Genomic DNA, 25,924 nt, shown 5'->3' with positions numbered 1-25,924 from the left:
TTGACAGTGCCGTGTTTAATTTTTGTGCTTGACAAAAAAGACAATTCTTTAAACTTCAAACAGCTATCGTACAGATCAAAATCATATGTTGCCTAAAATCTCTCCTGTACATATGTATAGATATATTTATATATATGTACATAAACGCTTCCAATAAAACATGTCCTTAAAAATAAAAACACACACAGTAATAATGGGAAGCGTGAATAAAAAGTGAGTTACAGAGTTGGGGATCAGCTGAACACGAGTCGGGGTAACTGATGAGCTTTGAAAATATTTATTATGGCTTACAATTGACAGAGGACATCCTGTATTTATACAGTTCTATTACTTATTGCCACAGCCACCTTCACTATGAAACAAGTGAAGGGCTCAGAACCAAAACTCAATTTACAAACACTATATACAAGTAGCCTGCTTTTCTCAGCTGTTTTGCTTTAAGATTTAAATCACTGTACAAGCGTCCACATACCACATACACCGATCTATAGAGCATTTAGACTTACTAATTCTTATGTACAAATATTTGGTAAAACCCTGATTAATTTCAACAGTATTTTAACCAACCTTGCAACTATTTAAAGATAAAACACGTGAATATTTCAAAATACTTAATACCAAAAAGAAAGCAAAAAAATCAAAAACAAAAGAAAGAGAAAAACCTGCTTTTTCCTTCTTTGATCCAAAAACACTCAGTGGCTTCAGAAGTACAGCATTTCACTTTAAGTACACAAGAATACTGTGCCAGGGCTGTTTTGAGGCAGGTTAAATACTATAAGTGAGTCAGTTCTTAACCCGTCTCTGAATACTGTCACGTACTTGCTGCAGGTTGATGCACTGGAATTAAGGCAACAGTAAAACAACCTGCTGCATTACCTTGTGTTGTTTCCCACACACGAGAAGCCACTTTTCTTTAACCCCAAGCAATCACATAATTCAAATACTGTAATAGAATGAAACTATGGTCCCCAAGTACACAACTGTATTACAGTGTAACAAGTACTAGTAACAAGTACAAATACTAAGAGTCAAAGGTTGTCAGGTACTTAGTCTTTACATCATGACAGGAGGAATCGTGGGGAGGAGGAGGGAGGAAAATGTCTATTTGTTTTCATGCAGGTCTCTGTGGAGAATCCAGATCTCCTCATGTGATTGGTTGTTGTTGTCAATGTTGCTGTAGTAATTGTTGTTGCTGCTGCTGCTGGGTGGAGCCTGCTTTGTTCTGCTGTTGGTGCTGCTGTTTGTAGTTCTGCTGCGGCTGTGGGGCGTCTGGATTCGGCTGGGGCTGTTGCTGCCATTATTGTTATTGCTGCTGCTTGGGGTGGCCGCAGAGACGCGGGTGTGCTGCCCTCGGCTGCTGGCGATGGGGAGCTGTGACTTGACACGTGGGCCCGATCGTCGATCGCTGCTCTGGACAGACGCCTGGTTGGAGCTGCGGCTGGACTGACTGACGGTCTGCGGGATCAAAGATTGAGCCCGCTTTAACGTTTTCATGTCAGTGGACAAAACTGGTGGGGGCAATAATGCATGAAATTACAGAGATCTGAAACGTAATCAAGTTACTGCTTCTTACTACTTCTAGTTATAAGTAACCTGTTTGTGGTGTAGTAGACGCAAAAGGATTAGCAGCAAGAGTAAGCCAAAAGCTCAGGATTCAGACTGCTCTACACAGCTACATTCAGACATTGTTTTTTACTCTTCCTCTGTTTTCCATCAAAAAGTTTGGTTTGCACCTGCTGCAATACCATTTAGATTCAGTGGAGGGCCAAAAGTTATAGTGATGGTTTAAAAGGAGAGGAGCTAAATGTTTCAGTGAGCGGATCAACTCAAGGGCTCCACCAAGGCCCACTATAAGATAAATAAAGGATTAATAACAACTGTTAATTGTGCAAGGCTGTTTTAGTTGAGTGGAAGAACAAAACAAGAGAGTTGGAAATTAGCTGGAACAGGTCTCGTTAAATATCAAACCATCACTAGAGTTCGACTTACAGGCTAATGTATTCATTGCTTTCTGATGCTATTTACAACAACTATTATTTATCATAGTGTTAAGCTGCTAATCGCCTTTGCCTCTTACTCTTTCCATCTGTGGTCGTTGCTGGACTGCGGTTTCTTGCTCAGCCTTTCGTGGGAGCACTGCTTCTCTGGGCAAGCTGGAGAACAGGATCATGTCATCTTTGGTGTGAGAGATCTGTGAGAGATAGAGGAGAGTATTTCAAGCAGCAGCTCATACCTGGAGGAGTTTAACAAAAGTTTTGACCCCCCCGCCCCCTACTTTTCTACACAGCCATTTTCATAGGTTCAAAAGTCGCTGGACACCTGCTGACCAGCAGTTTTATGGTCAGGTGAGGCCAAATTACATATGACGCAGATAAATATCTTGAGTTTCAAGAGTGATTCCAAGTGTTGAGCTTGCATTTGGTATGGTTTCATGGGAATTCTAAATATGATGTCCAGAAAGATGGAGGTTATCATTATGCTGCAAAACCACAATAAACTTATCAGAAAGCTAGCAAAAGAATCCAGAATGATGGGAAGAAGAGAAAGGTATGGAGAAGAAAAAAAAACAGCTCATAATCCAAAGAATACCACAGTATCTGTCCAGCATGAGGGGGGAAATTTGTATGCTTGCCAGTGGAATTGGACCACTAATGTGTAATGATGTGAGTGCTTACAGAAGTAGCAGGAGGATTTCTTTAGTGTTCAGGGCAATTACTCTCTGCTAACATTCAGCCAAATGCTGCAATACTGATCAGAGAGTGCTTCACTGTGGAAATGGATAATGACCCAAATCATACAGCAAAAGCAACCCAAAAGTTTTATAAGCTGCAAAAATATGATCTTCTTCAATGGCTGATCTCAAACCAACAGAACATGCTTTGCATTGTTACTGCAGACACAAGTGAAAGCACAGAGATCAGAAACAAGCAACAACTGAAGGCAGCGACAGGAAAGGCCTGGCAGAGTGTTTCTAGGCAGGAAACACAGTATCTGATGTCCTCCATGAGTTCCACACTTCAAGCAGTAACTCACTGAAAAAGCATGTTCACCCCAAAATTCAAAACAATCCTTATATTTAAAATGATTTTAGTTTATCCAGATCATTTTTAGCATTAAATACCAGTCTGGTCACTCAGCAGTAATCTATATGTCAGTGCAGTGAACTTTAGGTTCTTACTGAAATGGTGGGAAGTACATTTCAAGTTTTTAAAACCTTCCTGGGTCAAAAGTCAGTAGTTGACAACATTTCACATTCAGTATTTATATAAAATTATTAGTGCTGACGAAATTAACTTGTTAACGCACATTAATCCGCCATCACGGTCAACGCGATCAAAATTTTTAACGCAATTAATGTCAAAAATTGCAGAATGACTCAAAATCCCTGAAATGTTTCTGTCAATGCATTTCAGGCAGTTTGTCCAAGTAGAGTTACCTTTGCACATGCGCAAATGGGCAGCTGATCTGGTAGTGACGGGCAGCTGAACCAATCAACTCAATATGGAAGATGATAAACGCACATTGGCCCTCTCAATGGGAAATTTGAGTATTAAAAAAATAACAAGACGGAACAGTCGACCGAAATAAAGTATTATGCACATTGTTCAAGAAGGAATTTTCTTTTCACCGAAGCACCTCCAGCTTAGAATATCACATTGACATGAAGCATACGTTAGTCAGGTATGCTGCTAGGACTTTGTCTAACGGGTCACCCAGCTTGCGACAAACCACTCACGGAGCATCAGGGACTCAGTAAGTCTACCTCGGAAATATTGACCGACACAACTGCCAAGTGGATTGCAACAAACTGCAGACCTATTAATATCGTTGAGAACAGGTGCTTTGGTTCCTCGTTTCAAGGACTTGAAGTGCCTCACGAAGAGTGAGAGTGGATAAATGTTTACACAGTTTTTTTTTGTTAACACGAATGTTCAAGATGTTCAATAAACATGTTAAGTCCGTATGTTTTCCCTTTTTTCTCGAGTCTGTTTGCTCATGCAAAATGAAATGTGATTAATATAGAATAAAAATGAATGATATTTAATCGTGATTAATCAGAATTAATCCACAGTAACCCTGTGATGAATCTGATTTAAAATTGTAATTGTTTGAGAGCACTAATACACATATTATATATTAGTGCATACTTACCTATTAGTATGTAGGGTTTTTAAAAAGTTGTATTTCACAGAAGAGAACCTGTGCTAAAAGATTGAAGAAAACTATTCAAATTCTCTTTGAATTTAAGCATACATTCGTTGTGTTTATTCTGTATTTACTTCATTACATTGCATAAATGTCAGTTACAAGCTTAAATATAAAGTTGAAAAAAATGTAATTGCAACCAGGCTATTGATCAAGAAATTGCGATTAATTACAGAAAATTGTGCGATTAATTTGTTTGTTTGTTTTTTAAATCTATTGACAGCACTAAATTATATGTCAACGGTCTCCCCACTATTTCAGTTTGTCCTGGTCATAAATTATTGTTAACGGCACATTTCCACTGGATTGATAATATAACCAGCATTGAAACGTCTCTTTTAAGTTAGAGTCAGAGTAAATCCATTGTGTCAATGAGTGAGTGGAGAAATGTGGAAAGGCTTGTGAGTGTGAGTACCTTAGTGATGTCTGGCTCAGATTTGCTGGAGCACATCGTCTGCAGTTCTCTGATCAAATCGGTCTCATCATCAGAGAAAACAGACAGACCTTCGGGCTGTCTAAAAAAGTATAAAGATAAAAAAAATTAATGAAAGTAACAATAATTTTTACAAAATATATATGCAAAGGCACCTAACGTACTGTAACAACTACTTAATTAAGCTATTTAACAAAATATGTTTGCAGGTTCTGTCTGTCCACATATTAATATAAGGTACTGATGATAATGCTGCACATTTATATTAATCAGACACAGAACCAACCTCTGGACTTTGCCATTGGAGATCAAGCTGACATCAGAGCTCGAGAGAGAACCTGAAATCATAGGTTAATGTACAGCTTTATTCATACGACATGAAAAAGGGCAGTTCACTTAAATGGCAACAGGAACAGAGCCAAAAGCCTGGGTTTTATTAAAAAGGATTATCTATAGAAACACGGAAGGTGAGCTGATGAGTACACAAACTGTGCACGTGGACACAAACAGACCTTCTACTAATAGTTTTAATTAGAAACAACTTGCTTTCAAATATAAAAGATGGGGATTTGTGGTTTCTCCTGAGTAAAAAGGAGAAAAGAAAGAGGCAGGCAGCAAATGTTAGGGCTGGTAAACAGTGCCACCTTGTGGAGATTGAAGACATGTGTCCTTAATCGGGGCTTTCAAATGTCTAAATCTAACGCTTTACGCCTTACACCTGGTTACCAGCACCCATCGTATTTTAACAAGCTCCTCATATGTGACTGAAAAAATGCTTTATCTGAAGTATCTGAGGACTTTCATTGCTCTGTTACATCCAGAACGTCACAGTGCAATGGTTTTACATTTAAAACACTTTAAACCTTCCAAAATAATTAAAGCTGTCTGAATGTGAAGAAATAACCACTATGACAGAATGTTGAAAACATCTATGTGTTGTGGTGAAGAGATATCGTCTGCACTTGGGTTGGGCCACACGTTCATGTAATACCAGTTTGTACCATAAGATGGTACCAGCGAACCAATGTAACTTTTATTTAATCAGGAAAATCATCGAAAAAAGAATTTACAGCTGCAACCTGGACAAAAGCAAAGGTGAACGATGGGAGTAGATAACAAAGTTAAAAACAACAGCATGCATCCAAAATCAGGTGCCACCCTACTGTTATGGACCAGTTTTAGTTAACACTTACAGAATACAATCATGCCTTGATACCTTTAAATTATTCAAGTAAACCTGCCCCTCCAAAATGACAGATTTTTAAAAGAATATTCCCACAAGTACAAATACATTGTTCATCGTGATCCAATGCAGAGCAGCATTCTTACCCTCTCTGAAGGAACTGCTGCTCCAATTCAAGGCAGGGCTTCCCTTCTTCCGAGGGCTGGTGTTGGATCGTCTCAACTTGCCACTGTCCCGTCCCCTTCTACCTCCTCCGCCGCACACGCTTCCTTTATAGGGGCCAACGGCTGACAGAGGGAACGTGCCACCCTGAAACTCTAGCAGGTATCTGTCGATTTCTGAGGAATAAGGGAAACACTGTCCATCAGTACATTTTTAATCTCATGTCATGTTTTTTCCCTGCTCACTTATTCCCTTTGGGAACTTGAGCTAAACATCACATGTGACGCACACGCACCGTGTCGAGGCAGGGGGCATCCCAGGAGTACAGCCTTGTTGACCAGGATGCTGAGAGCGGCTTTCACCACAGCCTGTTGTCCAGCACTCAGCCCACAGTTGCTAAGACACGGTCGTTGTGATGAGGGGGCTGGAGAGTGAGAGGTGGAAGAGGAGGAGCGCTTGGCTGTTACCCGGGAGATGATGGCTTCTTCTACACGGGGGACGACCACAGCATTCCAGAGACGTGCCAGCCACCTGCACGTATGTGCACACACGCAAACATGTAAGCTTCCAAGCACGCACACACTTCATAGTTCTTCCCTTAAGTCGTTTCCTGATCTTTTTCCTCTAGCCGCAGATTATCTGGTCAACACTGAGGTCGTTTCAGTTCAGTTTAGAATGTTCATTTTATGCAGGTAGAAACCTAAACACTTTATATGGAAACAATCATAAACCATAAATGTGTAGAGCAAGCAGCACTTTTTAAAATGTAACCAAATCAACTAAAAGCTCATTTACAACACATCTACTAAGTAATTCAGTCACTTATGTACAAATATTCACTGATTTTGTGTTTTTCATCGCAGCAAATTAAACTACTCTCACCCTCAAATTTGCAATTTGTATTTTTCACTTTTTTCCTGCTCATTTTTTCATAATGAAATCATCTAATCAGTGATACAGTCAGATGAAGAGGAGCTAAAAGGCACTGCTGACAGACCCCCAGGTCTACCATGTTTTAGCATAAAGAACAGGGAAATATTTCCTGTGGCAACATAAGGAATAGACAGTAACACTGATTCTGATTATTAGCAATAACTAAAATGCTTAGAAAATGAAATACTGATATTGTTTTACCAATATTTTCATCATACTGTAAATAATTAAGCATTACTATCAATGTAAGAAAAAAAAACTTTGTCCTTTTCATCCTATAATGCACCATTATAAAAAACCTGTATAATGGTATGTATTTAGTTGTATTTAGTTCGGCTAGTTTAGTTTTTTGAACAACATTTTTTTATGACTGTGCCTCTGTACAGGTCAAACAATCAACAGTGCAGGGTTTCAGCTTTAATTCAAATCACATAACTCCTTCACTTCACAAATGTGCACTGGAAACAAACTATTATTTTTTTCTAGATAGAGACATGTTCACACACCTTACAATGGCCTGCGTGTTGTTTGGGACCACAGGGCAGGACAGGAAGAGCTGCGGGCCCAGCAAAGCCTCATGGGTCCCCAGACGGGACAGGCAGGCATTGAGCTGCTGCCAAACCTGGCTCACCCACAACACCAACCGCTCCATGACGCCATCAGGAGACCAAAGTCCAGTCCCCATCTGGGGGAAAGAAGCAGGGCAACAGAACTGAATATGTTCTGCTCTTATGATAAAACACCATGTGGCTAAAGTGAAATATCAAAAGGATATATGGGAAGGAATATCACAGACTGGGTTTCCTGTGAACAGTTCTACTATGTTTTTGATCACGTCTCCCTGTGCTACTCTTAATGATCCTTTTCCTAACATTTGAGCTTGTTTGGGATTACAGGTGGGAAAAAAAATATGATTTTGGTTGTGATTAAAACAAAGCTGAACTGGCCGTCCACAAAAATGATGCAGTCTCTCTGGCAGCTGCAGCTAAACCTCTGTCTGACCTTGTGAAGCAGCTTTTTGCGGAGGTGCCTTCCCAGCAGGCCGTGCAGTGGCTCCTGATCCCAACGAAAAGTTACCCAGCGGAAATGCTGCTGGAGACGAAGCTCTGCTCCCTGCAGGCGGGGCTTCGATAATGTCGCAATCAGAAAGTTACCCTCTCGGAAGTGGTGGGGACCTGAGAGAAGGAAGGACAAGACAAAAAAGCCGATTTATTTGGCATCATCTTCCTAGTCAGTCTCTTATATTGTTGTTATTATCTGACTGTTGGTTTTGTGGTCGAGCACAGGGAGCGCGTTCGCTGTCCACTCTAGGGCCTGCCTGTCTGCCTGCAGTGAGCTATGTTGTCAGATGGAGGCGGTGTACAAAGTATGTCCTACAACCAGTCTGTGGTCCGTGAGTCAGCCACAGAGTGAAGTTCGAACATACAAAGAGCTGAAGTGTTAAAAACAATGAAAAGTGTCCACTGCAGTCACTGTCTGTGCTTTTCATGATCTTTTACGCTTTTTTGCCGTTCTCCCATTCTCGGTGAACTCCACTATCACTACCATGTCTATTCTGGCCCACATACCTACCAATCAAAGTTAGGCAGTTGCATATGTCATCCACTTCCAGCGGCATGCAGTCAGGATCTTGAAAGAGTGCACGGGTCCCTCGTCCCTCTCTGTCTGACCAAAAGCTGTGCACAGACGGACACACTTGCAGGACTATAAATCCCACTTAAGACTTCCTGTTTACTGAAGAGCACAGACTCTTGTACAAAACAAATTAAAATTACAGCTGCAAGCTGCAATGACAGAGCTCTGATCGAAACTTTCCATGGCGCCTTGGACATGCCCTTCAACGAGAACTCATAAGCTTTGTAATTTAGCTTGGCCAACGTCAACTGACCAAATGTGAAGTTGATCCCATATAAACTCATAACCCCCCCCCCAAAATCAGTCGACTTACTGCTGGGCTTAGAGCAGGGATTCAAGAGGATTTTTGTGCCTCTTGGTACCAAATTTCAAACAGCAGTGGGACTAAACGTTTGACATAAAACTTTCCTCCGCCTATGTGTGAGACACCAGACCTTACGTGTGTGTGCTTTACTACACTGTCTGTATCTGTGCTACAGACTCTGTCTGCAGCCTTACCAGTGTTCAGGACCAGTGATGAAGCAGCGCTCCTGCTGTCCAGACTGTGGCAGAGGTCTCCAAGCAGGCCTGTTAGGGATGCAGCTTTCTCCAGTCCCTCCAGCAGGACTATCACACAGTGCTCAGTATGTCGAGCTGGTAGGCTGACCCCTGACCCCACAGCTGGCACCAGGAAACCTGGAAGAAGAGGAGGAAGGAAAATAAACAGCAATACAACATAAAGCACCATCAATACAAAGACAGGGGAAACTGCACAATCCTAAATGTTGTCACTGCTTTAAATCGCTGTATTTCTGTGAGTTGATCTGAGGCACTTTGAGAGTGGAAGAATGAGTGATTTCCTCCCACCCGACCCTTCCAGAATCAACCATAAAGAGACAGAAAAAAAATTTCTTTTGTGCAATAAATGTAGCTGATTAAATTAAACCATGACTTTTAAATATGAAGCTTTCCGTCTGTGTGTCTGCTCGTGTGTTTTCCTACCACAGCTGATGAAAGTCTCAAGCAGATGCTCTTTGGTCAGGCTCTCTTCCACCTCCACCCTCACCACGTCACAGCTGAGCCCCCCTGCCTTCTGCTTCGACTGATGGAGATACAAAGAAGAGGTGGGGTGGGGGGAGATGAGTGAAGAAGCACAAAGAGGTACGAAGGGAGCCCGTTGTCATGGAAACAAAGGAAATGTACGGTTACTATGTGCCGAGTGAAATGGAGCAGGAGGAAATTCTGAATGAGAAAAAAAGGGCTTTTCCACATCAGAGCTATCAAAGATATTCCTCTGTCCTTCATTTGCTTTTTAAATATTGTGGCATTTCATTGTGATACACAGATTTATAAAAAAAAAAAGAAATCAATAAGTAAATGAATAAAAAGGAATAATTATTACTAAAGCAAGAAATCATCAAAACAGGCACCACAAATAAAGAAGAATGATCATTGTCACATGACTGATTAGACACAAGACACTGTACAGGGCTTTCATTTACATGATTCCCTATGTTTATGTAGGTAATGGTTAATACCGCTCTTATGAGTGAGAATTTCACTTTCTAGTTTAACAGTCGGACAGTTCGGCTTCTGTTCCTAATTCACAATTCTTCAACCTAACCTTATTTTTTCATGTAGCCACATCTTCTTTTGTGTGCATGTGGAAAATACAGTTTTTGATGCCATTACCAGACTAACGTGTCAATCTGAAAGCAGCAGTGATTCAAACAGTTTTTGCCCATGTGCTGGCCAAATATTTAAGAATTTTTAAAAAAGCATCACTGATGATGAATTTGAGTTCCACTGTGTGAGTTCCCCCTATTCCTATTAAATCTGTGGCCTGTGGGAAGGACCAGTGGCTAGCCTTTGGTGTGTTTCATCATGTTGTAATGAGACATTGCATTACTGTTTGCCAGCAATTTCGGTTTCATTGCATCAGCCTGTGCAACAGAGCCAAATGCAACTTTGTTTAAAGATGTAAACTAGACGATTTTCCTCAGACTTAACTGTCGGCACTCCCTGACATGGAAGAAACTCACAATTACACCTCAGCTATGAATGAATTTGCTTTCATGAAACTTTACTTCAAAGTAAGACCATGTTCTCTCACACATTCAGCTGTTCAACACTACCCCCTCCCTTCACATGACTGGCTGAACACACACAGTGGTCAGGTTTTAAGATTGGATCGTAGCACTTCTTTGAGAGCGCAGCTCTCCGAAACAGCGTTTAAGCCGTGGTACCTTGATGTAGTGAGCAACCAGACCGGCTATGTACTCCTGACAGCTGCCCTGAAGCCCATGAAAGATGAGGTTACCATACTGCTCCACCTAAACACAGACACAGACAAAGAAACAGGCAAAGACTGAGCTGACAAGAAGAGAGAATAATGTGGTAGCATGACAGTCTGTCTACATTTAATCCTGTTGTTTAATAACAATTCCAATTGGATTGAGATCTGGTGACTGTGGAGGCCATTTGAATACAGTCAACTCACTGTCACATTCAAGACACCAGTTTGAGTGACAAATATATTGTCCTGCTGGCAGATGGGTACACTGTGGTCATAAAGGGATAGATATGGTCAGCGACAATACTCAGGTAGGCTGTGGAGACACACCCCACACCATTACACCACGACCAGCAGCCTTTTCTATCCAAAAAGCTGCTGGACGAATCTAAGCATTGAAATTCTTTTGCCTGTATATGGGGTTCTGCCACTGATTTTTTTTATCTACACATGCTATTATCTCCTTTCCCCCCCTTTTTAAAACAAACATCTGTGATGACAAAATGCCTGCTTTTGATGCAGCCAGCAGGGGGCAGCATAGCTGCTAGAAAATCACACCCTCCATTTCCTTTCATCTGTCCATCACCCACTCCTCTTTCTTTGCCTTCTCTCTCACTAATGGTGTATCACTTCCTCTGTATTTTTCCAGCATCTTACTCACCAAATCCCCCCAATCCCTCACACTCCTTTGTGTGTATTTGCATAAATGTGTGCAATGTGCGCGCTTACCAGGCGGACATAGTTGTGCAGCAGTGGCAGGGGGAAGAGGGATTCCAGAGCCAATTCATCGAGGCATGACTCAGACAGACCTGTCAAAAAAAACCCACAGACGCACAAATAAATCCTCAAATCCAATCTGCTTTACATGCGAGGTTCCTCTATGCGAGCTGACACTCGCATAGAGGAACCTCAAGGTGCCCTTGGAATAAGAATGTCCTAAAAACTAAAAACACAGCATGTTTAATAGCCACATTATTTATTTCCTCAGTGCTTTTAGCTACAGGCCTGCAATACAGTAAATGTAAACACTGCTGTCAGTAAATCAGAGCAGAGTGAGGGTATGGTCTACGTGGATATTTACTAATAGCTCTTAATGCTTTCTGCCAGTGAGCGGGATGAATTACAGTTGTGAGAGATTTAAATCCACATGCTGAGGAATCTCAGTTACTCATCCTTCCTCAAAGATTTTCACCTAAACCACAGTTTTTAGATGAACTGGAATAATTCTCGACACAATCTCTGAAAGCTTTGTCACTATATTTAACATATCTAAACATTAGTTGAATCTAAATCTTTAAGATCTTTCATATAAAATATAGAAGATCATTTGCTTCAAAAGCAAACTGTGGATGTTGTCCCAGTCTGCCCTTCATAAGAAGTACACACAGGGGTCAGTGAAGTCAGCTGTCTCTGTTTACAGATTCATTTACAAGATAATTTGCAATTGCAGGCAATGAGTCGAAGACTGTGAGGGCAAAGTAAAAACAGAAACAGAAGCTATTTAAATAAGGCTGTACGTATGCCAGTACTGTGGAGTTGGATCGTTGGGATGATAATGTGAAGGATATTTCAAGACATCAAAACCTGCTTTTAGGTATATCTGCCAGCATCTCACGTGCATTAAAGTGAAGAATGTACAAAGAAATGTAGACAAAGAAACATCAAAGTTAGAGCCGTATCTAATATGGGACCACGTCTGGACTCAATCAGAAACGACAGGTTCAGATTCCATATGATTTGTCCTGCTCCAAAAAGTGGGCTGATTCAGTCTCGTCCTGATTCCCAAAAACCATGAAATACGACAGGACCAACACATTTCTGCTGTTAATCTGAAAAAAGAAAATGATTCTGGGGGGCTCGGTGTGCTTTGTGGTAGACGCTGTTTTCTAAATTTCCTCTGATAGTTAAAATTTGTATATTTTTTCAGGATTTGGGGCTTTTTGAAGCTTTGAGAGCATAATTTACATGATATGTGATATCAAAAGCGTTGCCGTCTGAAATGTGCTGTGTGAAAAAAAAGAAAAAAGAATGTGTAATAAGCCAAAGCTTCAGCCTTCATCTGCTCAACGAATATTTGCTTTATTTGTTTTATTTACTTCCATGGGAATTTTGTCATTGATTAAAAAGGTTATTGCATTCATTTTTTTTAAGGCGGATCAGTGAGTGTGGCTGCAGAAGGAAAGTGATGAAGCACAAACCTTTCAGTAGCTCAAAGAAAGCAGTTAGGATTAAATATGCAAAAGAACACGCACAGAGAGAGAGATTTTGGATGCATGTTATTTCAGGATCAACCTAAATTGAATTTCCTTAGATCTGATGGTAGATACAGCAGAAAGCCAGAAGGAGAATACAGACCAGACATTGCTAAAAGCACACAAAAGTGTCAACTAACTGCTTTAGTCACACAGTCTACAGTACACATAGGAATCCTGGATGCAAGCTTAAAGAAACAGACCAAAAAAGATTCAGGTGATGATGATCTAAAGATCGCACTGTTCCTTTTCCAGGGTGGAATGTTTTTAAAGATGTTTGCTGTACAATCATTCCACCCTGCAAAAACAGCAGCCTAAAGAAATCATTAATACCTGCTAACATAAGCTGAAAGTTGTATTTCACTGTGTATGGATCGTGACTTAAATGTAGGCCTGAGAACAGAGCTGGTGTTGCATCACTCAAATAGTGAATTTGATTAATTATAATCTTTTATTTATTCAACATTACATTTAAAATGGGTATTGTTTCATGAGACTAATTATTCTGAAAAATGTTCTGGCTAGAGTTTTCCTTCATGTGGTGCGGCTCAGTAGGTAGAGCCTGTTACAACACTGCCTACGCTGCAAATGCATCCAAACAGATTTGTTGGGCCCTTTCATCCACCAAATGGCATTTGTTACCAGTGATGGCGGCTCTGATTCTGGTGTGTGCTCTGAGCTGCTGAATGAGCACCGACTCTGATCGCCAGGTTTTTTCGTGTTGTGTGGTTTTTTTGTTACCTTTTAGGCGGATGGTGATGCACTGGCTGAGAGGTTTCCTGACCAGGTCCCAGGGGGATACAGGCAGCTCCTGACCTGGTGACCACTCAGTATCTCCTGAAAGAAAAAATAAAAACAGACCCATTACAATCACACAATCTGAGCACACAGTTGTTAAACAAACAGTTTACTCAAATGGTAACACAAAAGGACTGCATACACAATTATAAGTAGCCTATTGTGCAGTTTATCAGCATGTTATGTAGTTGTCCTTATCTGTTCTGCCTATTTGTGGCATACCTGTATTAGAAAATGGGATTTTTATATACGTGTAATGTAACAAGGCCAGAGACGGAAGAAAAGAGTAGAAAGAAGAAAAGAAGAAAAATGGGCAAAACAGGAGAAACAATGAGAATAAAAGAAAGTGCAAATAAAGCACAACAGGTCACCAACCGGTGCATCAATAACATAACAGTCAAAAGACAAAGAGCTACTGAAAAAATAACAGATACACAAACAAACATAGGATCTTCTCTGTGTGTGTGGGTGTGACTGTTTGTCACGAAACGTACTTGATAATGAGGGTGAGAAGCCATAACAACACCCCCCAGGAGACCTGGACCGCCCACAGCCCCCCATCAGCACTGAAGAACCAAGGCCACATGTCCTGATGATAACCGCATGCCCTCCCTAGACGGAGCCTCCGCAGCCAAAGGGCAAGAACGCCAAAAGATCAGAGGCAACGGCCAGCTGATCCGCCAGACACCAACCATGGATTTAAGTATTTTAATAAAATACAAATGTTTTTATGAACGTCATTCATGTAAAAGAAAACAAAATTATAATTACAAAATCATTTTATTAATTTCAAAATATCTCCGATCATCCCAGTGTGCGTCACAATAAGAAAGCTTAAACAAAACGTTCACCACCAGGGGGCAATGTTTTACCAGTGAGTGTGCTGACATTTTTTTCAGGAGTGCTCCTGTTCTTTAAACTTTTTTTAAATTTATTTTTTCATTCCAAGACACTGTGGCTCTTGATTGCATTCCCTGCTGTCATAAATAAGAATCTATTTTTATGACTATGTTGATTCATTGCCCGATCTTGTGGTCCAAATTGATATTACATGAAAGTATACCCCAGCTATGCTTACTGTCAGCTGATATCTCTTCAACACGCTAGCACGCTAGTTGCCCACCAGCCCTAAACTGATCATCCCACTACATAGATGGACCGAAACCTTTTGTATTTTAAGGCAGAAGCTGCACTTGTTACCATTAACCATTTTTCATGGAAGCTAGCTAGATCATTTGAGGGCTCAAGTCATATAACATGCTTGCAGTATTTTCCTGCAAGCAAGCACTTGCAGAAGAAAACCTTTCAGGAAGAAATCTTCTGACACAGGAAGAAGTCTCCGACCGAACCAGTAACTGCACTGCTTCATACGTATTAACCAATTCTCATAACATCAGGGGAGGAGCAGCTTAATGCAATTGCCCTGAAGGCTGTCCCACTGCCGGCTGAATAAACATTCAGTGAACGTGAACTAAAGAATGTGGAACACGTAAAAAGTTCAATATAAAAACAGTGGAGCACATTTTTTTAAATTATTATTATTAGTAGTAGTAAAGCTGTGGTAGTACAAAAGCACTGCAACTGTTATAGGATTGTACTACTGTAGTGGCTTTACAATACTATTCTGTAGTCACCAAGTTTGGGGAAATTAAAAAGCTAATTGGTGATTCAGCTGTGAGGCTAACATTTCACCTAAAGAGCCAATGACAGATGACTTCGATGAACAGTGTTCAGTAAAACTGCCAGAAGTTGGGGCTAAATTGCCCTGTGCTGACTACAGCTTGTGCTTTTGTACAAGTCTCCATTTGTACAGCAAACTGAGACTCAGCTCCACTTTCACTTCAACCCAGAGACAAACTGTTCAGGAAAAGGGTTGAGAGTTTTCTCACTGACTGGACATCCAACTTCCTTTTTTTAAATTATATTTTAAAAAATATTTTCACACTACTGCAGCAACAGTTTCCATAGCAAAGCCAGCAAATGAACGATGTAAGGCATGGGACTAACACTGCTCCCAGACCAGCCTGGCAGTAGCTGATACTAACTTGATTAGTGATGATTATTTGTACATTTTTCAATTAATTAGTGAAAATAGCAATAATCATCAGTACAAACCCCCCAAATATTTAGTTACAGTAAAAACAGAAATTAGGAAAGCAACACATACATCTGAATCTAAAAGGAACACATATCTGCCATTTTTAGGTGTTCTGAAAAGCTCAAAAATGTCACAAAGAAAAACAGATTCACAATTTAAATACTGGGAGCTCTCTTTTTTTTCTTCTTCTGATTTTAAATTTGAACAAAGATTAAAGCTAAGTGATTAGTATTCAAATATTTTTCAGATACCAATAATTTAGTTTCCCTGTTTGTGTTTGTTATTCATTCTGTTTTTGCCCCAGGCAAACAAAAACAACAGTTAAATATCATGTTACTGTTAAATCATAAACTGTTAAATAAAGGCTTTTCATATTATCATCACGCCATCTTTGCTGTGACACAACAGCACCGATACAGGTAAATGTCACTGTATCAGCAAGTCATCAATGCCAACATCCTTACTTGGAGCAGATTTGGGTGTGTCCCTAATTTTTATCAGCTATATTAATCGAATTCCCCGCAAATGCAGCAATTTGATCTTGTGCAGAATATTTCTGCAACTCTCAACTTATAAGTCTTATAACGTCATTAAATTTCACTCATCTAATAAAACAATAAATTGCACAAACTGAGACGTGTAAACAGTTGCAGAAGTCAGCGCTCAACATAAAGGTAGCTTAACTGAACGTAAACACCCCGGTAAAGAGCCCAGCATTGAGCAACAAAAACACAAAGGGAAATGTATGCGACGTGCTGAAACAAATGAGACGTGGATGCAGACTCTCAGATAGAAAGTCAGACACCAAAAAGTGTCTCTGTGTCTTAAGTTTGATCCCGGTTGACACAGAAGACCGTCATTTTCTCCTAAATTGCCGTCTTCCTCCCCTTTCTTCGATCCCTTCCCCCCCAACTTCATGCATTATGCATCCCTCTTCTGCTCATGCTTTCTTTCATCATCATCCCCAAAACACACACAGAAGCCTAGCAGTCGCTAAGCCTCTTTAAAGACAGTAACAGCACAAGAGACAGTAAATATGTGACAGAGAGCTGTAACAAGAGACTACAGCAAAGAGACGAGCAGTCCTTTGCTGGCCGAGGACATCGATTTCCTTTTTATCAGTCTGGAATTCAGAGGGACCTTTACTGCAGCACACACACACACACACACACACACACACACACACACACACACACGTAACTCTAGCCCTGAATAAGCCTCAAGCTCAAGAAAGGACTGGCTTCATAGCGGTGACATTTGAGGACCAAAAAAGACACAAACATAGGCGCAGCACATAGACTCTCCACATTTCCCAAAAGATTAAATATTCATTATTTCAAAGAAGAAGAAAAAAAATCATGTGAGAAGCTCTGAGCATCAGCCAAACAAATACAGTCTCACAGCAGATGGCTACAGCTGAACATACAGGAAGCTGATAAAAGATTCTACTGTGGATACATTTATACAGACTACAAGCATTCAGTAGAATGCTTTTACACAATTTGTCCACTTTTTCTTCTGGACTAGTTTGTAGCAATAAAAAACAAGGAGTCTGAGGATGGACAGCTCTGCCAAGGCTGAAAGCCTCCACTCCATGCATAAAATTTTGAACCCAGAATGTTTTTTTCTTGAGCACATCAAAACAATGCCAACCAATCCTTCTTTTTTTTCAAATTTAATATGAATTTATAAGGATGTGATAAGAAATTTCTCATTTTGTTCAAGCGCACAATAGTAAAGAATCCTTCCAAAAACTCTGAGCTCAACCTCCAATAAAAATAGCACCCAAAGCCTAACTAACTATGCCTGTTAAGTAAGAAACTGAACTAATGACAAAACCTTGGAAATTGTTTTTATTAACATGCTGATGTAGCTGATCTGACTCTCAACTTACCTGTATCAGAAACTTTGTAAGGCATTATTTGATAACTTGCAATAAAGTTTGATTTAAAACCATTGATCAGTCTGGTAAGCTACTAGCTAGCATCTGAATGACTTTAGCTTCAGGTGTAACCAGTAAATATCTCCAAATGAACAACCAGACCAGGAAATCCTGTTAGATGTGACAGTCATTGTTTGTGCTCCAGTTGTGCTTTTAAATCTAATTATTTTAGGTGATAGCCAATGGTTTGTTCTCCATATGGACTTTTTACCTGCATGTAGCCAAAGTACACCCACTGATAGCAGTGATACTGCTCGGACTGCAAATTTACTACCATCAGAGCTAAAAAGACTTAATGTAAGCAAAGGTTTGCAGTTTTAGAAAAAGAAAGCAATACAGTGGAGTATTAGGCAGACCTAGCCAAAGCAGACTACTTCATATGACTGTAACGAAGCTTCTATTTGTTTTAGTGTATTAATTCAAGAAGTGTGTTACCTTTACACTGCAAGGACAGCCACTGCCAACATTAATCTGCACTTGAATGAAACAGATGCACTCCTGCCAACAAGCTCTTTATCGCATTTAAGGGCATGCAGCCTCTGTAATAGAGCAGATACATGAAAGAGTAGCAGCTTTTACACCAATAGAACGAAAGCACAGATGAGTCCTATTCTTTGTCCTTTCATTTTGCTTTGAGAAGATTACTGAGCCCAGTGACACCAAGTTCGAGGAAGATTAAAGGATGTACATAAGAACGGGAGTGCATGAAAGGATGAAGAAAGGATATATGGCAGGTAAAAGAAAAAAAGAGTAAAGAGTGAAAGAAAACAGATGTAAGAATTCTAAGTGTGTTAGGAAGGTGAGAAAGATGAGACAAAGATGCAAAGGAAGGAAAAGAAAGACAAAGCAGTGAAGGAACAACAGAAAGATAGAAATACAGAGAAAAGGATAGTGTCTCTTCACCTATGAGGGCGGAGGCGATACTGGCAGGACTGAGGCCTAGTGGGGGGCGCTGCATCTCTTCTCTGGCCATCTGAGATTCTCCACACAGGATCTGGAGGTGGGAGGTGAAGGTGTGGTTAAGGGCAGCGCTTAGCTGGGCCCAGCGTGTTGAACGATCAACCGACACTCTGCCCAGCACCCAGTGGGTACTGGAGAGCCCCTTCGCCACATCTTCTTCTAAGGCCTCAATGGGGCACATGGACCCTGTCCCTCCTCCTGAACACTGGAGATAAACCTGGACCCGATATAATTCTGTGAAGACAAAGGAGAAGAAAAGCATGTGCACAGAGTGGGAAGAACATCAGCACTGTGTGTAATTACATAAGGAGTTAAAGCCACATTTACGACACGTATTTTTGCAATAATAACACAAGCTGAAAAGTAGACCTCCGTGTGATACTTTTAATTTAGTGTTGCACACAAAATGAGCAATGCAGTGGCTTACCCAAAAAGCCTTCAAGCAACCAACACAGCAGTAAACAGATAAAGTACTCCACCTCCTTCCCCACACATCACACCATGGTGACTGGGTGCAGTTTTCACAGTTTCAGTTGCACAGTGGGGAAATAACCTGGAGACTACAGCTAACTTTCAGTTTTACCTTCAGATGAAAGTTTTCTGCATCAGCTGGCTAAATTTCTGCCTGCTTACATTTTGTTTGAATGTAAGCAGGCAGCTTAGATTCAACCAGCTTGTGTATCTTGCCTCAACTGCACCAATAAAAATGATGCCCCAAACTGCAAAACCTAGTTCCACGATAAGTATAATGTGGTTCAGAGGTGCACAAGGAGATGAACCTGAAGAGCAGATCAGCCAAATTCAAATCAGGAGTAGTTTTTTTTCCCCCACACAGGGCTCATTTGAACACAGATAGACACACAGCAAACACAGGCAGCTACTCACGGAGGTTTTCAAGCAGATCTTTGCAGTCATCAGTTGCCACGTCATGAATAGTGCGATTACACTTATCCCTCCTCTCAATGTCCTGTTCACTGTGACTGCACAGCACCTCCAGACACTCCTATACACACAAAACAATAAGAATAAACAAAATGGGATGCAATCACATTATTTTTTTGTCTTTATCTCTATTCTAGTCAGACATTCTAGCAGAAATGCAAACTCGTCTATCTATTATTCAGTTTTGGTCTGCCTGTATTCCTCAATTTCTTGTCCTTAGCTGACGGGAGTGGTACCCAGTGTGGTCATCTACTGCTGTAGCTTGTCTGCTTCAAGGTTTGACATGTTCTGCATTCAGAAACGCTTTTCTGCATACTTTGGTTGTAGTGAGCAATTATTTGAGCTACTTTTTTTTCCCTGTCAGTTCAAAGCTGTCTGGCCTTCTCCTCTGATCTCTGGCATTAACACTTTCACCCAGAGAACTCACTAGATATTTTCTCTCTCTATAAATCCTAGACATGGCTATGTGGGAAAATTCCAGCAGGTCAGCAGTTTCTGAATAATCAGATCCTCACATTTGACACCAAAGTCACTTTTCATCCTCATTCTGATGCTCAGTTTGAACTTCAGCAGGTCCTCTTGATCATCAGCATGTTCATATGAGGAATTATAGAGTGAATATGAATGCAAAAAGCCAAAATAGGAGTAGGAGGATGTTGAAAAGCTCTGTAAACATGCAAGGAGTTGACAGGCATCTTCCACATGCAGACTCGCTATAATCATATACATATTTTTACAATTTTTACCTTAAGGCCCAGGGCTGCAGCCATGTGTGCAGCCGTCCAGCCATCACTGTTGGCCTGGTTCAGCAGGGCAGCAGGCAGTGCCAAGGTGGCAGGAGTCACAGTGGGGTCACTTTGGGGTGGGTGGTATAGGAGGAGACGCAGCATGTCGGCGTGTCCCGAGCGCACAGCAGCATGTAAGGCTGTGCAGTTGTCCTGCAGAGAGATAAAGGTGAGCATGTACGCTGTGTTGTGTTGGAGTTCAACTGACAGAATCTATTAGTGATACCTGACACCTTTCAAGTGAAGTGAAGGTGTTACACACTCATATCAACTCTGCTGCTTAGATATACAAGTGAAACAAAATCACCACCATCTATTATTCTAAGTTTTAGTGGTTTCAGTTTATGAGAAGCATTAAGAAGAAAAAAAACCCACAAACACCCAAAAGACCTAAAAGACAATTCAATTCAGACTTTTTTGGCATTTTCTAATTACAGGATAAAAAAAACAATGAAACAAAAGATTTTGAAGAAAATTAGCTCTGACATACTACACATTCAAGCTGTACTCTTAACCCAGTTCAGGCCTCTATGTTAAATCATTACATTTGACTGAACACACTGGCCAACATTTTCTTGTGGCTAAAAATACCTCCACGCTCAAAAGCTTAGATATGCTATAGAGACTCTGGCAGCTCTCTGGCTCAGCAGGGAAGTCAGGCTAAATGAAGACCAAAGCAGGTAACTAAATATAGGGGCTTCGTCACACACTGTCACAGTAACTAGCAGGCTCCTATGGTTACCATGGAAATCCAGAAAGCCCATACATCAAAGGGCTCTCAGCAGAGAACAGCCCCCCAGAGAAAGCTGCGATCCTTTATGTGAAATGGACAAAGTGTTTAACAGTGAACATCATTAGTAACAAGTGACTAAATGGAAAAATGTGGAAAAGGAGACAGCGGTGTGTGTTTTAATGAAAGGATTACATTCTGTGCAGTATTATCCACAATATACGCTCAGGGCAAAATTATTAAACAAGGATTAAAACTGTAGCAAAGTGTGGTTTTTGTGAAATCACACACTTATGAACTTTTAACACAATATTATATGCGAACGGTACATCTTCTCACTTATTATGCAAATGATGACCTTCAAATCTGAAAATTGTCTAAACATCAGTTACATCGGCAAGCAATTTAAAACATTAGCATTAAAGCATCTTACATCACTTGGAAATATCTGTAAGGAACTGATGATGTTAAAAAAAAAACACACCAAAAAAGATATTAGCATGAGTCAACAACCTAAAAAAAAAAAAAAAAGCCCATATAGCTAAATTTTCTTTTAAACGAAATGAATGCTCGCTTATTTTGATCTATATGAGCTGAACTGCTGTGAACTTGTACTGCAGTGATACAATGCTACTAACCTACAAGTAAGTTTAATCTGTAAACAAAAAAAAGATATCTAGTTGGTGGATATTATTATTATTTTTAAGACAAATGAGCATGGCTATCTATACAAGTCACAGGAAACCAGGTTTTCCTATTACGTAGAAGTCAAACAAAATTCATTATTGAGTTGTAACTTAGACTTACCACAGTAGTCAGTGAGCGATCAGCTCCAGCGCTTAGCAGGACCCGGGCACAGACCAGCCTTCCTGCCTCACAGGCCAGGAAGAGGGATGTCTGCCCCCCCACTGCCACTGTGTCTACAGCAGCTCCTGCAGTCAACAGCACCTCCACACAGCTGAAAAGAGTTAGGCAATGTAAGTATCGCAAGAGGCGAATAACCTTGGAAAGTATTCATTATCATTCAGCTCATTCAGCTGACTAAACTAAAAATGAAACATTACAAATGATATAAAGGACATATAACAACCATGGTGGTATCCCACGGGTATCTAAATCAATTTAGGTGTCAAAATTATGGCCAAATAAAACTGAAGTGCTTCAAACGACAGCAATCAAAGATTAAATTACATTAATGTATACAAATTCTGGTAATTATTCGAGATATTTTGTTGCATTTATTCTTTACTAATCATTTACAGTTGTTACTCCTTATGGTACACCACCTGTTCACAGCTATGGGAAGACATCATTCACATCAGTCTGCTACAAAACTGATGGGAGTCCAGATCATCTCAGGAAAACTAAGCCTGTCAGCTAACACTGGGACTAAGTCATGATACCCAAGGGGGAAAAAAACTTCACACTGTAAAACAAGCTGTGTGTGCGTGTGTGTGTATAAGGACGCCTTTTGGATATCCCACTCTATAAATAACATGGTGATCAGATATTACAGCATTGCACATTCCCCAGCTGGCTCTGTGCATCCTCGCTCAGTCCACTGTGGCTGACACAGCCTGACTCTAAGCACTGGGTTCATCTTGGCAACGCATCACAATCAATACGAGTGATCGCAACTGACAGTGAAGATAGTGTAGGAGCAGATGTTTCACTCATCTTTCACGGCTCATAATGAAGGATGTAGTAATGTTTGAAGAGGAGAAATTAGATAAAGTTGCAAACATGAACAGGTACTGCCAAGTCAAGCTGACTTTATTTCAGTTGGTTTCAGAAGAGGAGCAGAGCTAGTCTCAACTTGATTAATTAGAAAATTCCCTTCAGGCATTATTGAAGTTCTTACTCTTAGAAGTTAAACTATGCTCTACCAAACTACCAGTTTGAACTGGTGTCATTACAGAACTGAGCAAACAAGCTGCCATCGCTCTGGGCAGTGGAACCCAGCACAGTTAGCAGCATCTGCCTACCGGTTGTTTCACACATGGGAGGCTCCAGCTGTGCTTGTCTTCCAGCAAAGTATGCATAATGAGTCATCAATTGACAACACACAAACTGACTTCAGGGACCAGTGTGACAACAAAAAAAAGAGAGCTCAAGTCCCGAAAATACCAGTAAACAAAACCAGGATAACTATTAACAAAGTCACACTTCACGGTTTCTGAGACTTGACACTTGTTTTACTCAGGAAAGTGCCAACTGAGCTACATTATCTTTTTTTGTAATTTAATTTGTGAAAGCCAACTGAATCAGATAGAAAGGAAAATAATACTTAAATGTAATTAAATAAACACACACACGGACACACACACATGGACACACACTGCTGGTGTTGCTGCTTCTCACCAACCATGATCTGTCAACAGTCAGCGGTGGCTACGTTACATGATCAAACCAATGAGTTCTTGGGGGTTCTAGTAAACCTTTTCATAATCCAATGAGAAAATAATGCAACCATCTAACCATGGAAAGTAATTAAATGCTGGCTGTGTTCTTTGTGTGCACATCCACCACCTTTTTCTAAATGTATGTGAACATAAAAATCCACCCAAATCAAAGTGAGAAAATCTGATTAGAGCTGAGCTGATAAGACCTGTACCAGAGATGCATTAGCAGCTGAAAAAAACCATTTCAGTGCATGTTTCATGTTTTATTTAAATGCATGACCATTAATGAAAACGTGACCTAAAATGTTTCTTTTGTGCATCACAGTGAGTAGTCTAGTTTCTGGACTACTGGTGAAATACAACAAGCACTTGTAGACTTCAGCTGGGAAACCTTTCACAATTGACCAAACTGATGCATATCTGTTTTTTTTTAGAAGTGGCAAAATTGTGACCACTCTGGCTAAAAGGCTTTAAAACCATATGAGCTCACCTGCTATGGCCATGGGCAGCAGCAAAGTGTAAAGGTGTGAATCCATTCTCATCCGAAACATCAGCAGGCGATCCCGAAGACAGCAGCAGCTCCACACAATCTGACAGAGAGAGGAAGATGGATGAATCTTTTGTAGTCTGCTGCTACACAAACATGACTCAGAATTAACAAAAATACTGTAAAAGATTTATGACATATAATACAAATACGATCCATCAGGGCAAGCAAGGCAAGCAGCACTTCTCTAAAAGTCTATAAATCATCAAATAAAATCAGAGTGAAATTAATCTATCTAGCTCAGTCTCAAACAGTATTCTGCCCCATATGCACTAGCCTTTAAATTAATATATTATCTTATAGCAACAGTTGCCTACTGTGTCTGGACCTCTGCTTGCCCCAATTCTACCGCAATCTAAATTTGATGGGTATGTCCGTGTCCTGTTAACAAAGACTCAAGCTGGGCAGGCCAAGAGGCCACAAGCTTGTTTGTTTGCACATCTGCATTGTTGATAAACCTGTGACAGGAAAGTGATGGGAGACAAGTAGACTAGAGAAGGTGCTAGAGGCTCTGCTTTCACTGTTTGGAGATCAGTCACCACCTGTGTTTGTGAAAACAGTGCTGTCATTAGCAAGGACAGTCACACAACAAGCACAAAGAACTGTGCAAGTCTTGAACTATCCTTCAATTTGCACATTTCAGCATATTTTGCTTGGGGAAACAGGAAATAGATGCAGTGATGTATTGAAACATAAGCGAACATAAATGGAAATACAGTATATAAGGAAAAACCAGAGTTTGTACAATTCTAACCAGCTTGAAAGTCCATATTTGGAATGACTATCTTCATTCTTTAACACAGCCTGAGCTCTCTTAGGTAGCGTTCCTATACATTCTTTAAGCAGTCTTCAGGAATAGGTCTTAGGGTTCTTCAAGAACATTCCAAAACTCTCCTTTTAATGTTGACGGCCTTTTGTTCCATCCTCTGTCTCGATGATCCCACACTGCTTTAATAATATTGACTTCAGACTTCTGTGGAAGCCAATCCATGCTTTTATGCACTGGCAGTGCGTTTGTGATCTTTTCTTACTGAAAAATGAAGCCAATCAGACACTTTCCAGATGGCATAGCATTGCAGATTAAAATCTAACAGTACTTTTCTGGGCTCATATTTCCCACCAATTTAACAAGATTCCCAACACCACTGCCTGAAATGCAGCCCTAAACCATGACAGAGCCTCCACCATGTTAGTTTCACGGCTGTAGATTGGCTGTTGTATCTCTGTCTTGACCACCTCTGTAAGTATTGACAATTTGAAACAAGCTTTGATTCAAACCTCTATAAGACATGTTGCCATTGATTTTTTTAGTCCAACTCTATTGTAATTTGACACACACACAGAGAAAGGACTACAATGTCAGAAAACCTACTATAACATCTCAGAGTGAGAACCACAGTGTACACTGAACTCAACAGAGCATAAAAGCCTCTTTATCTTGTTGCCATGGATACTGTAGGTAGTGTAATATGGATGGTATCGCTGGACAAAAAGAAGCAAAACAATTATGAGAGAGGACTTCTGTGAATCACTGAATCCCTTCGCAGTTATTGAATTGAAATTTTAAAAAAGCAACTTGTGTATTTATTACAAAGACACAGTTTTGTGTTACAAAGACACTTCACTCCAAAAATCTTTTTCATT

The 25,924-nt window shown here is 40.4% G+C and overlaps 1 protein-coding gene across 1 annotated transcript in view; it reads right to left on the bottom strand.

The window, feature by feature from the left end:
* Positions 1-25,924, bottom strand: part of cttnbp2 (cortactin binding protein 2) — a 94,686-nt gene continuing 68,762 nt past the window's right edge. Inside the window, exons 6-23 of the mRNA XM_063479095.1 lie at positions 24,224-24,323; positions 22,139-22,289; positions 20,563-20,754; positions 19,760-19,877; positions 18,818-19,108; positions 13,818-13,913; positions 11,554-11,633; positions 10,778-10,864; positions 9,534-9,633; positions 9,051-9,227; positions 7,920-8,092; positions 7,424-7,602; positions 6,280-6,515; positions 5,969-6,160; positions 4,926-4,977; positions 4,622-4,721; positions 2,078-2,191; positions 1-1,455 (exon numbers count right to left, since the gene is read on the bottom strand). Coding sequence (XP_063335165.1) covers positions 1,102-1,455; positions 2,078-2,191; positions 4,622-4,721; positions 4,926-4,977; positions 5,969-6,160; positions 6,280-6,515; positions 7,424-7,602; positions 7,920-8,092; positions 9,051-9,227; positions 9,534-9,633; positions 10,778-10,864; positions 11,554-11,633; positions 13,818-13,913; positions 18,818-19,108; positions 19,760-19,877; positions 20,563-20,754; positions 22,139-22,289; positions 24,224-24,323 — 2,792 coding nt within the window. The 3' untranslated portion in view covers positions 1-1,101. The remainder of the gene's footprint in view (positions 1,456-2,077; positions 2,192-4,621; positions 4,722-4,925; positions 4,978-5,968; positions 6,161-6,279; positions 6,516-7,423; positions 7,603-7,919; positions 8,093-9,050; positions 9,228-9,533; positions 9,634-10,777; positions 10,865-11,553; positions 11,634-13,817; positions 13,914-18,817; positions 19,109-19,759; positions 19,878-20,562; positions 20,755-22,138; positions 22,290-24,223; positions 24,324-25,924) is intronic.

Source organism: Pelmatolapia mariae, linkage group LG7, assembly GCF_036321145.2.
Source record: "Pelmatolapia mariae isolate MD_Pm_ZW linkage group LG7, Pm_UMD_F_2, whole genome shotgun sequence".
NCBI classification, from domain to species: Eukaryota; Metazoa; Chordata; class Actinopteri; order Cichliformes; family Cichlidae; genus Pelmatolapia; species Pelmatolapia mariae.
The sequence above is the reverse complement of the archived record's forward strand: the minus strand, read 5'-3'. Positions and strand labels throughout refer to the sequence as shown.